The 12846-nt window shown below is 52.3% G+C and overlaps 7 protein-coding genes across 7 annotated transcripts; 1 reads left to right on the top strand and 6 right to left on the bottom strand.

The window, feature by feature from the left end:
- Positions 1-309: 309 nt before the first annotated feature.
- On the top strand, positions 310-588 carry DQ04_03231090 (hypothetical protein; the record flags this gene model as incomplete). Its single annotated transcript, XM_009312654.1, has 1 exon — positions 310-588. The coding sequence occupies one exon, from the start codon at positions 310-312 to the stop codon at positions 586-588; it is 279 nt and encodes a 92-aa protein (XP_009310929.1).
- Positions 589-1590: 1002 nt separating this feature from the next.
- DQ04_03231080 (rhomboid-like protein) lies at positions 1591-2577 on the bottom strand (the record flags this gene model as incomplete). The annotated part of the gene is made up of 1 exon (XM_009312653.1): positions 1591-2577. One exon carries the CDS (start codon positions 2575-2577, stop codon positions 1591-1593), a length of 987 nt encoding a protein of 328 aa, XP_009310928.1.
- A 254-nt stretch (positions 2578-2831) lies between these two features.
- On the bottom strand, positions 2832-3611 carry DQ04_03231070 (hypothetical protein; the record flags this gene model as incomplete). The annotated part of the gene is made up of 1 exon (XM_009312652.1): positions 2832-3611. One exon carries the CDS (start codon positions 3609-3611, stop codon positions 2832-2834), a length of 780 nt encoding a protein of 259 aa, XP_009310927.1.
- Positions 3612-4476: 865 nt separating this feature from the next.
- DQ04_03231060 (hypothetical protein) lies at positions 4477-6558 on the bottom strand (the record flags this gene model as incomplete). Its single annotated transcript, XM_009312651.1, has 1 exon — positions 4477-6558. One exon carries the CDS (start codon positions 6556-6558, stop codon positions 4477-4479), a length of 2082 nt encoding a protein of 693 aa, XP_009310926.1.
- A 1246-nt stretch (positions 6559-7804) lies between these two features.
- DQ04_03231050 (hypothetical protein) lies at positions 7805-9982 on the bottom strand (the record flags this gene model as incomplete). Its single annotated transcript, XM_009312650.1, has 1 exon — positions 7805-9982. One exon carries the CDS (start codon positions 9980-9982, stop codon positions 7805-7807), a length of 2178 nt encoding a protein of 725 aa, XP_009310925.1.
- Positions 9983-10461: 479 nt separating this feature from the next.
- On the bottom strand, positions 10462-11370 carry DQ04_03231040 (hypothetical protein; the record flags this gene model as incomplete). The annotated part of the gene is made up of 1 exon (XM_009312649.1): positions 10462-11370. The coding sequence occupies one exon, from the start codon at positions 11368-11370 to the stop codon at positions 10462-10464; it is 909 nt and encodes a 302-aa protein (XP_009310924.1).
- Positions 11371-11991: 621 nt separating this feature from the next.
- On the bottom strand, positions 11992-12438 carry DQ04_03231030 (hypothetical protein; the record flags this gene model as incomplete). Its single annotated transcript, XM_009312648.1, has 1 exon — positions 11992-12438. The coding sequence occupies one exon, from the start codon at positions 12436-12438 to the stop codon at positions 11992-11994; it is 447 nt and encodes a 148-aa protein (XP_009310923.1).
- Positions 12439-12846: the final 408 nt, after the last annotated feature.

The following is a 12846-nucleotide window of genomic DNA, read 5'->3' as shown; positions in this document are numbered from 1 at the left end:
TGGTGTGGGATATTCACGGTGCCATGCAACGGGGCGTGTTGTGAAAATCTGGAGCTACTTGCCTCGTCATCGCCCTCCCAGAGCGAGGTGCCGGTGGCCGGCGGCGAGCCCTGCAGAGTCGTGGCGCGACTGCCCGCCGACTTTTCGCTTCCGGTTATTGTGTGTGCCGGCGGGAAGCTGGCCACCGCACCGCCCCAGTTCCACGGGGACACACCGGCGGCAGGCGGCGCGTCTGGCACCTCTGTCTCCGCGGAGGCGCGCAGCGACAGGAAGCACACGTCCGCGGCGATTGGACGCTCCATCTGTATCATGTACACTGCGTGGCGGGGGCCACTCACCGGGCCGACGGGCCGCGCTGGGGCAATGCTCGGCACATCCACGTACGCGGCGCCCGTGCTGGTCGCCACCACGACGGCGGGCAACGACGACGTGGAATTGAACTCTGCTGCTCGGGGAGGCGCGGCGAGTGTCTCCGTGGCGAGTTCGCCGTCACCGCGATGCCCCGACGTTCCGACTGACCCCTCGCCACTATCGGCGTTCGCTGCGCCACGCAGCAGCGACGGGAACTTCAGACGGATGCCGACGTGAATACGCTTCGACTTCCCTGACGCGTCGCACCATGTGCCTTTCCACAGCCACGGCGGGATGCGCTTCGGCACAGTAATTGGGCCACTGTAATCGGCGATAAATGCTACCTCGTCCTGTGCACTTTTGGTGAAGCGCTGGTACTCCATGTGGCTACAGTTCACATCCCATTGTTGGAGTTTGCGTAGCCCCATGATAACTAGTCCAACAACATGGCGACCGTCGAGACAGTGAATGTACAACGGGTGCTGTTCTGCATTAATCAGCAGTTGTAGCACTTCATTCATATCGGTCGGAAGAAGTTGTGCTTCATCCTTGTACCGCTCCGCTTGTATGTACCGCAGTGTGATGCCCTCCGAGGCGGCAAAGCAGGTTAGGTCATACGTCGGCTCCTCTGGCGTCAGTGACACAATGGTGCGCAACCCAAGAGTGCGGAGGAAGGGGAAGTTACGCAGAGTGGGGTACGCGCCGCGGTAGATACCCTCCTCCACAATAGCAAACCGAAACGGTGGCACAACGTCAAAGAGGGCAGGATCAATCAATGAGCTATCAGCACCACTCCGTACCGATTGATCTACGGTCAGCGAAGACGTCCGCGTAGGCATGCTCTATACGCTGCACGTCTCAATAGTTCACCACGCACGCACACACCACACAGGTGCGCAGACGTCCCTCTTTTTTGTTTCCTTCTCGAAGTTCTTCCCGTTGGCAAATATGCAATGACAATCCCCTAGTGCAGAAGACACAATAAAAAAAAAAAACGCAAAAGAAAAGGAAAAAAAAAGACAAATTGATAGGAAAGAGTCTGCGACTCTGAGTGAATGACGAACCTTTTCAACGTCAGTGGAGTGACAGATCTCTCTTGTAGAGGTTTTTGTTAATGCTGCTTCTTTTTGCTCAATTAACTGTGTAAGGCACAGTTTAATTACCTGCGCGGGCTAACACGCAGCAAGGCGAGGGAGAGTACGCCCCACCTCCCACCCACCATCATCACCGTCTTCTCCGCTAAAACGTGGCGGTGAGCTTGTCAAGCCCGAGCATACGCGTGGGCAAGGCCCAGAAGAAGTACGCCACGAGTGCGCCCCCTGTAGACGCGCCGTGCTCCTCTGGCTTCGTTGTGAAGATGCGCCAGACGTCTATGACCATCACGAAAGCCGTGAGAACTAAGAAGGGGACGGGCGGCTGCTGGATAAAGTTGAGGTGACGGAAGATGAGACCCTCCACGCCAACGAGTCCAAGGATGAACGGGTTCGGGCCGTAGCAACGCCCACGCACCTCCAAGGGGTCCATGCCGTAGTACAGCTCAAACTGCTGGCGTGCCACGTGGATAAAACTACCACCAAGCGTGCAGAGCGCGGCGAAGAAGGTCATGCGGACATTTCCGAGAAAACCCAACATGGTCTTGCCAAATTGCTGCAGCAGCCAACAGTCAATGGCGAGCTGCAGGAGATTCTCCTGGTAGAAGGCATTTGTGAAGAGTGGATAAATCCGCCAGGCATTCTCGTGTGACAGAGTTAAATGATCAACGATGAAATCCCGCACGTCGTCGTTCCCAGAGAAGTTCATAAGGAGGTATGTGATGATGTTGGCGAGGAAGAGCAGCATCACCACATTGATGGTGTGGAAGGGCGGTGGAAAGGGCAGGTAGCCAGGGCCAGCGTTGTTTGAGAAAGGATCCTCCTGCTCCCCCTGCTGCTCTTCGCTTTTCTCCTCGTACTTCTTGACCTCGTGGAAGCCAGCGAGTTGATCATCCGGCTTTTTCGGCTCCCGCAGGACATGGGTGCTGGAGAAGGTGCGGCACGACGTACGGCAGGCATCAGCAACCATGCCCTGCTGCTTCTGTTGTTGTTGCACATGGTAGAGTGCAAGAAACGTGCGCTGCGCTGGCCCGGTGAGAGAGATGCCACGCTTTTGTAAAAAACGGGTCGTCGCGCTCACTGAGATGCGGGCAGTCTTGTTTGTCAAGAAAAGACTCCGCGGGGACCGTATCATTCCTTCCCCCTCTTCTCAACTGAGCGGTAGAAAAACTATCTATATGGTGGATGCACCTCTGTTTGAGCAAGGCTTTAAACGAGGAGAGAAGCTTGTTAAAGATAGCACCAATACAGCAGCTACAAAGCTTCAATAGGCTTCCTTGCCACCATTCTCTAAGCCCCGCAGCTTGCTTCATGTTTCTTTTCTTTGTTGAGGGGGGTGGAAGGGGAATCATTTTCCCTCTCCGCTGTGTTTGTGTGTGTTCTCTTCAGCTAATGTGAGAGACGGATTTTCTCTCTCTTCACATGGTCGTGCTGCGGCTTCTTCTGATCTTCCGCCAGCGCTTTACGCCTCTCCTCAAGCAGACGCAGCTCGAGTGCATCGCGGTGCAGCACATCACGCAAACGCATCCGACGCAACTTCATAAAGTTCATCTTGCTGCGGAGCGCAGGGTTCGCCACTGCACGTACACGGCCAAATGACGCCGGCACCTGCGACGCGAGGTCACCAAAGCTTATGTGCTCCGGCACGCCGATGAGGGTCTTGGCCTCATCGAGGTCAAGCATGTCGACACGCACAACATGCCGAACTCTCCAAAGCCGCTTCCTCACCTGCGGAATATCGGGGACAATTGATGTCTGGCCCCTGAACTCAAGACGCAGCTCGCGCAGCATCCGGTTCACTTCCCACGAGTGCTTGAAGGGGTGATCGTCGCAATGCACGATAAAGATATTACCGACGTGGCGGTATGGCCCGGGCGCGATAGACGTCGCGGCGACTGCAGCGCTGGAATTCTTTTTGCTGCTGCTGCTGCTGCTACTGCTACTATTCTTTTCAGCCTTGCCGCCTTCACTCGTGTCGCTACTGGGGACGGTTGACGCATGCTTTNATATTACCGACGTGGCGGTATGGCCCGGGCGCGATAGACGTCGCGGCGACTGCAGCGCTGGAATTCTTTTTGCTGCTGCTGCTGCTGCTGCTGCTGCTACTGCTACTATTCTTTTCAGCCTTGCCGCCTTCACTCGTGTCGCTACTGGGGACGGTTGACGCATGCTTTGCCATGAGGAATGTCGAGGCGCGGCACATATGACGCTGCTGCTGTAGCAGCATAGGCATCCAAGCTCGCTGCATTCCCTTCATGCGCTACAGCGTAGAGAGACCCATAGTGGGAGAGGAAACATGAGAGTGATAAGACTTTTTACGCGTCAGATGATGAAAACAATAACAATAAAAACAAGGTGCTTGACAAAAACGGCGCCCACTTCTGTGACTTCAGTAGAGCAACGCTTTCCTTTTCCTTTTTTCCGCTTGTTTTGGCCTCACTTGTCAGTACACCGATACAATATATATATATATATACATACCCACATGTATGTATATATCTATCATGCTACGTGTGTGCAGACCATGAGCACGCACAGTAACAAGATCATGTACAGACTACGATAGCCTTAAGCACCGTTCACAGAAGCCGCATGGGAAGGAGACATGAGGAACCAAAGAATGAATGGTGGGGAAGAATTAACCCGAAAGGGTGGGATTCAGTCGCTTCTTCTTCTTCTATTTAGTACAGAAACGAATGAATAAAGAAACTCGAGCAGACAAATTGGGCAGGGGGAGAAAGAAAATCCCCACTTTGCCCCCGCACACCCCGCGGAATCTCGCACCTGCACCCCGGCCAAAAACTTGCTCATGGCAACCCACACAAAAAAAAGGAAATCGACAACACAGCACAAAAATGGGCTGAATATGTTTAAAGCGCATAGAATAGAGGGATGGGCAATATATTTCTCCGTTTGCGTCTGATAAAAGGAAGGAAAAATGGGTGGAGGATGTAGCCAAACAATCAAACAAAAAAAAAAAGAAGGGTACAGCGAAAAGAAAGACGACCACGAAAAACATTTGGTGTATTCCATCTCAAATGCTTCTGTTGCTGTTGCTGTGAGTGGTGATATTGCCATTGCTGTTGCTACCGTGTGCGGCTAAATCAAAAGTAGAGGGAAATTTTGAGCCTGCCTCAGCCCGCGCAACCACTGTCCTTGTTGGTGACGGGCCCCCAAGAGCAGCGTAGTCCTCCTCTTCCTCGGAGGCTCCTTCCTCCACCTCTTCGTACTCTTCTTCGTCGTACTCATCTTCTTCCTCTTCCTCCTCCTCGTCCTCCTCTTTATTCCAGTCGCCATCAGCAACAATGACGCAGCGACGCCGTGCATTCTCTGGTTTCTTCGTCAGGTCGACACCCCTTGGGCTGGCGGCGCCACCATCCACCGTGATGGCTTGCGTCACAGTCACACAGGAGGCGTTGCTTACGACGGATAGAGAGGATTGCTTCAGGCTCATGGCCTCTGGTTCATAAACGGGCGGCAGTGTGTCATTGAACGTGGAGATGATATGGCTGGTCCCTAGAGGTGTGCTGTGTCTCGCAGTGAGTGGCATTTCCCTCATGTGTTCAACCTCCGACCTGTAAGTGTTGTTTCCGTACGCCACAAACGGGCGCGGTTCTGTTGCCTTCGAAAGGGCGCTGCCGCTGCTAAGGGAGATATTACGCCCGCTGAGGGGGCCACCCAGCATCACGCGCTGCTCGTGCCGCTGGAGAAGGAACTGAGGTCCTGCCGTGCCGTTTGCCCGTGGAGGCAAAACTACAGGGGCGGGCGCGGGGAACAGCACGGCGGGCGAAACAACACTGTTTGGCATCCGGCAGGTGCGCGCCCACTTGTGCGACCCCAATATGCTCAGCGTCGACGCACTTCCCATGTGATGGGAAGGGTTCGAACCTGAATGCCGTGTTGACAAGCGATCGGGGTCAGTGCTTGTTGGTCCATTATCACCGTGCTGCGACATTGCAGCCGATGTTCCTGACGGGGAGTGCTTCCAGAAAGGCGCACTTCCCTTGCCGTTGAGAGTGTTGCTCTGTCTCAGGGGAATATCATCGATCGGCATATTTTCCTCATCGTCACTTAAAACGTATTCTTCGTCAATCCTCACATATCTAACCTTCTTGACAGTCCGAGTTATTGTCGTCGTGGAGATGTGGACGGCGTTTGGTGGAAGGGGCGGCACACTGGCTGTCAGATTGCTCGAAGGTAGAGATTTTGAAGACTGTGTCGGAACGGCACTGTTGAGCTTCTTCGCGTCTATCCCGGCCGCGTTGAACTGCCCTGAGCCTGTTGGCGCAGATTGGTCCGGGAGCGGTGATGGCGCGCTGTTTCTGCTGAGACTCATGCTACTAGCACTGGGCATCTCAATATGGCCGTAATGAAGGTGCTTGACCGGTGAGTCCTCTTTCCCTGTTGGTGCATTGTTGCCATTCACGCTGGGCGAAAAAGCAGGAACAGGGGCACCTCCACCATTTTCCACCGAACGGAATTGTGTGCAGCCTGTTGCGCCGTCTCTACGCAGTGGCTTCGAAGACTCCTGAAAATGGTCATAGCTTCTGGTAGATGTTTTTATAGGAGACTTGCCACCTCCGTTGTTGCCGTTGTTTTGTTTTCGGATTGATTCCGGAGAAGTACTTCCGCTGTTCCCGCTGTTTTTGTTGCTGTTTTTATCATCGTGCCTCGCTCTCTCAGAAACGACGGGTGGAAGCAGCACCGGTGGCTCAGCAGAACCCTCCTCGGGCCTTTTGGAGACTCTGTTTCGCGGCACCACCGGCGATAGCTCCTTGCTCGACTGGGATTCCACTGATTGCAGCTGAACGGTCGCCTCCGGTGAGACAACCTCCACACTCGTCTCTCCAAGGGTGTTCGGCGCCGACCGCATGTACATAGTTGGTGCCCACACACCGCGCATCCCTTCTTTTCCTGCTGCCGACGCTTTGTCGTTATGGAGGGATACAAAGGAATCCACACTGGCGCGGCCCACCTCGCCTCGCCACTGCTGATAGCGCGAGAGAGACACACTTGGCATTAATGACCCTGAAGCCGGTGAAGCGAGCATGCACTCACCGGCACCGATGTTAGAGGCGCTTTCACGTTGGAGGTCACCTTGATGCATGCTGCTCATACATCAACCGTGTCCCACAGATTTGCTCCACGTTCTGCCGTAGAATGCAAGACTTTTTTTTTTGCCTTGAACTATGCGCGTGTGCGTCGGTGCGTGGGGCAACCAAAGCTCTTCTCTATTTGCGTTCCCTTCGCCCTTCCTATTTCCCAATTGCGACACTATTCTTCGGCACTCTTGACGAGGAACCAAAAAGACTCTTCTTTGTGGGGACAGTAATCCCACACACACACACACACACACACACACAACAAAAAAAGGAGAGAAAAAAGAAGATGAGGTATAGATTTTGGGGGGTGCACACAATGAAACACCGAACAGCCACAGCGGCTAGTTGAAGAGGGGCAGTAGACGGAGTAGGAGTTCGCTTCTGAATGTCTGCATGAGCGTAGGAGAGACAATCCACAATGACAATTCACAACGAACAGAATGAAACACACGGCAAAGTCAGATGAAGGAAGCAGAGCCCAAACATAAGCGGGGAGAGGGGAGAAGGGAAGCGAGGAAGATGATGGTACAAGATGCGGTGATTGAAATGCTCAAGGAATTTGTCGGGCCATGATAGCAATGGTAAAAAAAAAAAAAATCTTTTTTTTTTCTTTCCGCTCCCTCTTCCACTTTGTATCTCTCGCTTGATATTGTTCTTCAGCACCTATGTGTTAGATGACATCGAACGACTATGCTGCATATTGTATCCTCTGCCTTCCGTTACCATCAGTGCCTCAACATCCCGTCGATCACTTCTCGTTGCATCAAATGTTCTTGCTTCGGGGGGAATCATATTGCTATCTAGCCTCCCGAGGCATCAACCGCCCGCTCACTATAGGTAGCACCCCAGCGGTCAGAAAAAACAAACTACCCATCCCGATGGTGCAGAGGGGATTGTAAACCCCTGTGAAATTACATCTCCTCTCTATAATTGTTGCTTTCCTCGCGATCATGTTCAACCCGTATCTTTTGTATGCACGTCTTTTTGTTTTTCTTCTACACCTCTGTTCTTTCTTTCTTGTGTTTTGTTTCCCCTCCGTTCGTAAGGGGACAGGGTGGATGGAGAGTTTTACGCAACATGAGAGAAAGGCATTCACAACAATGAGTGGAAATGAACTCAAAATGAATCGTAGATTTGTACAATTAAAAAGACACTGTCTAGGAGAAAGAAGAGAATCCTCTTCTTTTTTGTCCTCACACTATCCCTACTGCTGCATCTTCTTCATGGAGTGGGCTGATGATCCTCACCGCCCTCGCCCCACTACTCCCCCAGGTTGGCCCTCCACACACGCATGCGCCGTCTGCCATCCACTGAGGAAGAGTAGCTCATCTGCGACTCGGACGGCGCCACAGACTCGGCGTGGAGTACAGCATCCTCTTTCGACGCGCTGCTGCTGTCATCGTTCGCTCTATTGCCGTAACGGGTGCTGAGAGTAGTGGCAGTGGTCACCTCACCACGCATACCGCGTGGCACTCCCTCCTGTGACGTATCATCGCTTCTAGGTTCATTATTTTCATCTTTCTCTGGTGAAGAAAATGGTGCTTCGTTGAATTCCGGTTCAGTCTGCAACTTGAGGGTCGCTTCCGGTTTCTTCTCCTCTACCATTTCTACTCTCGGCCCAGACCCTTCTTCTTGTTCTTCGTAGTCCTCATACTCCTCCACGACCGAGTCGTCCTCGTCGCTGCCAACAATACGTTCCGTAATAGTGCGGGTGACGGTCGTCGTTCGAACCGTCAGCACCCCACCGTATGCAGTGTCCTGTACGTGTGTGTCGGTCTGTGTGTCCTGTGCCGTGTCCACGATCCGTGAGTTTGGAATGAATTGTGTATTCACAACACCTTCATCATCGTGCTGCAATTGCGGGTACGTTGCTCTCACTTTTGAATCCCCATAAGGGTCTTCCGTCTCTGTCTCCGTTGAGGGTTGTACTTGGTCGCTCATCGCCTTAGTCTTGCGTCGCTTCGAGGACGGTGGACGCTCTAGTTTCACATCGGGCGAGGGGTCACGGCTCCCTTCGCTGAGCGTAGCTGCCGGCGACGGGATACTGTCATTCACGTTGGACATGCGGTACGGCGCACCATTCGGAATGTCCTCCACGCCGCCCAGCGGCCCCTCCGCGCTGCCGGCACCGTGCAGGACGGTGCCAATCGGCAGGTCGTTCACAAAGTCCTTCAGGAAATCCGTGTCGGGCGTGCGTTCCTGGGACGGCTTAGAAATCCATACGTGGCGTGTCACGGGTCGGCCTAGAATCTCTTCCAGTTGGCACATAGCCCTGTACATTTTCCATGTCGCTTGAATCTTGCTTGCCATATCTTCCCTTGTCTGTATTTCCATGTGATCCATGAGGTGGTCTGCGCGGCGGCGCAGCTGAATAATCCATGGGTGGTCGTAGTCGTACACGACGCACAGGATGCCGAGGCAGCGACGCACCAACAAAAGAGAGCGGTTATACAACTTCAGATCTTCATATATTTGAGCCAATTCAATCAGCGCAGGGATGAGTAATTCAGATTGTCGCCTGTGACCTATTTCCACCACCTCGATACAGCGGAGCAATAACAGTTCACAGGGAGACGCCTTTAATTCCCGTGTCATTTGACTACGCAGCACAAAGTCGTCTTCCGGGGAGTAATTCACCTTCAATGTCACAGGTCGGAGAAGCTTCACAACGTTAACCGCCGGCCCAACACGGCGACGAGGAGCCTTTGGTGCCATGGACTTAAGAATCTCCTGATTCAAGCTGAACACACTAGCGTCTGAGAGCACACTGCTCTCACGAGAACTGAGGGACTGTACACTCTCGTCCAAAGACGCAATCAATGGCGATACCTTCCCGGCAAACGTGAAACCTGTCGTGTCACGTTCTTGTTGATACCACAGTCGCGCCATGCCCACCATGGATAGAACATATCTCTTTAGTACCATATATATTTCCTTCTCACCACGGGCCACACGCGTCTCAGCGATTTGAATGGCACGACTGTATGTCGTTTTGGCACTCTCGGCATCGCCCTGCGCAAAATATACATCGCCCTCCTTTTGATACACTAGCACCGCAAGATGGTCAAGACGATGTGGTGGTACCTGCTCAAGGTAGGGGTAGCAGCCGCGTAGCAACTGGAGTTTCAATGTGGCCTTGTCATCGGGCAGCCCGTCCGCCTCCTTCACAGCGTCGAGAATGTACAACGTAGCTGGGTCCGCTTCCCTCATCATGACACGCATATCCTCTTCGGCAGCAGTTCCCACATTCTTTTGGCGCTGCTTTATCTTCCTCAAATCGTCGGCATTAATCTTCCCATCCGACGCATGGCGTTGTAAATCCTCTTTGTTACCACGTTTAACTGATCCGTTGACGAGCAGCATAGCCTGCGAGCGTCCGCGGGATGGGGCGCTTTCCACGCGAGGTATGGTGTTGCCAGACGACGCAGCCGCACCCATTCCCTATGAATCGTTAGACACCTTTGTTGGTTCTTGCGTGAGTATTCACAAACGCAAACCAAACACTATATGTATATATATATATATATATATATATATCTGTAGATATATATATATATATATATATATCTGTGTGGGTGTGGTTCTGGCAGGCGGTGTATAATATCCTTGGTATTGATAAATTTACCTTCCTTCCTATCTGGAACCTTCGTAACGGGAGCAAGCGGCATTCATATGAAATCCCCCCGTCGTCGGATCACGTGTCACCAGACGAAACGTCACACATCATTAATATCACAGGATTGCACAAATAACAAAAAACGCTCACTGACGATCAATGGGACAAGATGGACAATGGCTCAGATGAACGAAACACCAAATGCCACGCTGAATGAAGGGGGGCGGTAAGGTGATTTTTTAAACAAAAAGATCTTGGTTTGTATTAAAGAATAAACACAAAATAAAATCAACACGTGTCACTAACTCCTTAAAGTATAGTGTTTGCCATCACTGAATGTCATGTTGCCGCGCAGCTCAGGGGGTACAAGGACGCGGCAAAAACTGCTATCATTATCTTCCGACCCGTCATACATCGAAGGAAGGCATGGAGGTGGCGAAACACTGACCTTTATGCGGGCCAGCGAATGCTGCTGCTCGGCGAGGCGAATTGCAACATCCCGGAGAACTTCGTTGTCCTCACGGCCTTCATATTTAAGATCAGGGAAGAACGGCAGCAGCATCCACCACTCCAACATTGTCTTCTTTCCACCGTTCTCTGTGTCGTACCCTGTACCGTCTCTAAAGACAGGGGTTGGTGACTTGTTTTCTGGTGTAAGCAGACGCTGGCAAACAATGTCTTCGTAAAGATGAATGCGTTGTTGTGCGTTTGTCAACATGCTGAGGAGCGTCGCAGACTTGTCTAGTTCCTCCTTATATTGCTGACGAAGACGTTTCAATTCAGTGTCCCTTGCGGAACCTCGACTATACAGAGACGTCTTGGCACATATCCCGGCCTGACTATTGTGAGAGCCTTGTACGGAAAATAAAGGAGGCTTCACTGGGAAAGGTGACAGTTCCTTCTCGAAGCCATTGATACCATCAATACTGTTGGTCCTACTCTCATAAGGCTTTTTCATCACCTCTGTTTCCTCTGAGACCTTGGAGACCCCAGGTGGGGCCAACGACGGGAAACCAGACGCAATGGTCCGTGCAGAACTCGGCACCACATTCAGTCTCGGGGGTTTAGGTATACAACGCACCTCCTGCGACAAATTGTTATTATGACGCCTTGGTGTGGAGAAAGGAGTGGTTGCTGGTGTCACTGTATTCCCCTGTGCCACATTGCTATGTGCGTCTTTTTTGTCATCATTTTGTGTGGCTGCCTGCATTGCTTCTTGATGGCAGGGTATACTCCCCTCACGATCGAAGGATAAGAGATTTGCCTGAATCCTGCATTTCCGCCTTCCTAGTGCCCCGCGGAGCAGGCGTCTCCGGGGCTTCAGACGACATCCGTTTGAACGAGGCGATGGAGACTTGAGCAATTCGCTCACCACGGGGCTCGCTTTTGTTTGACACCGGACCGCTTCGGAACCCCCAGCACCCTCGGTATTTGTACTGCGATTGTGCATTTCGCAACGCGGGTTTCACATGTAGCCTAAACTCCGCAAGGAAACAGGGCGAAACGAAAGAGGGGAAAACACACAATTATAGGAACAGCAACAGAAACAACAGCGGGATGAATAAGAAGCGGTGTAAAAGGAAAAGAACGAAGACAAATGCAGGGGTGGCAAGAACCTGAAGTCACTCTTCAACACACACGCTTCTCTCTCGCTCATCACAGAACTCTGTTCACATGCCGTTTTTGCGCAACTGCATTGTCATTTTTTTTTTTTTCTTTACCCTGTCGATAATGAGTTTCCACACTATTCTTTATCGCTTAGGCAATGAATGAGTCTGACATTTTAAAAAAAATGAGCAGATGACTATTGAAGCCTGAGAGAAGGATGAAGCTAGCAGTCCAGGAAGTCAGCAGCCAGCAGTAACTCAGCAACGGTGTCTTGGTCCTCATCAGAGGCTGGGTTCAGTTCGCTAAGGAGGAGAAATTCTTCAGTGGAGTTGATATCGCCCGTGCTACGCTGCATGAAATAGCTGCAAACCAGCTGGAGGGTACGACCGGTGATGGGCTGCAGTGGGATCCTCGGCATTACGTCGATTTTGTTGGATGCGTAGACACCTTGAGGAACGTTAGCCTGATGCTGATCCCCGAAGCCACCGCGGTTGGGGAGGCCGTACACGGCGTCCAGCAGCGAAGAGATCATCTTGCTTTGGCGCGCAGCGGCCTCTGGGAGAACGAACTCCATGCCGTCACCAGACACGATGCAGACGTAAGGGATGGGCGCCCGAGTCCCCCTCATCTGCGTGTGCGGGGCATTCCGCTTTGATTCCATGGTGTTCATGCGTTTGTGGCAGCTTAGGTGCACGCTTTGGCGCTGAGAACTTTTTTGTGGCGGTACACACAAAAAAAATCTCAGCCCTCCTGCACAAGGCACCAACAAAAGTCAGGTAAAACAAAAAAAAATGTAGAAGACATCAATGGATAGAAGTTGTTCATTAAATGCACAAAAGCACACATGTCTTTAGAAGTATACGCAAGCACGCCACACCCGCTTCATACGCACTGCCACTACTCAAACAGTCCGCGACGGCACACAAACAAGCGGGCCACACTGATAATCGCTACAACATGAGCGACGCAGAAGGACCGCACGGCAACAGAAACAGCAGTGGGGGGAACACATGCACTCTCCTACACACCCACAGGCACAATCCCATCCATCTACCCCGCCCCCTTTCCCTACTATTTG

Source organism: Trypanosoma grayi, assembly GCF_000691245.1.
Source record: "Trypanosoma grayi strain ANR4 Tgr_323_V1, whole genome shotgun sequence".
In the NCBI taxonomy this organism is placed as follows: Eukaryota; Euglenozoa; class Kinetoplastea; order Trypanosomatida; family Trypanosomatidae; genus Trypanosoma; species Trypanosoma grayi.
This window is presented reverse-complemented; position numbering and strand designations above follow the sequence as displayed.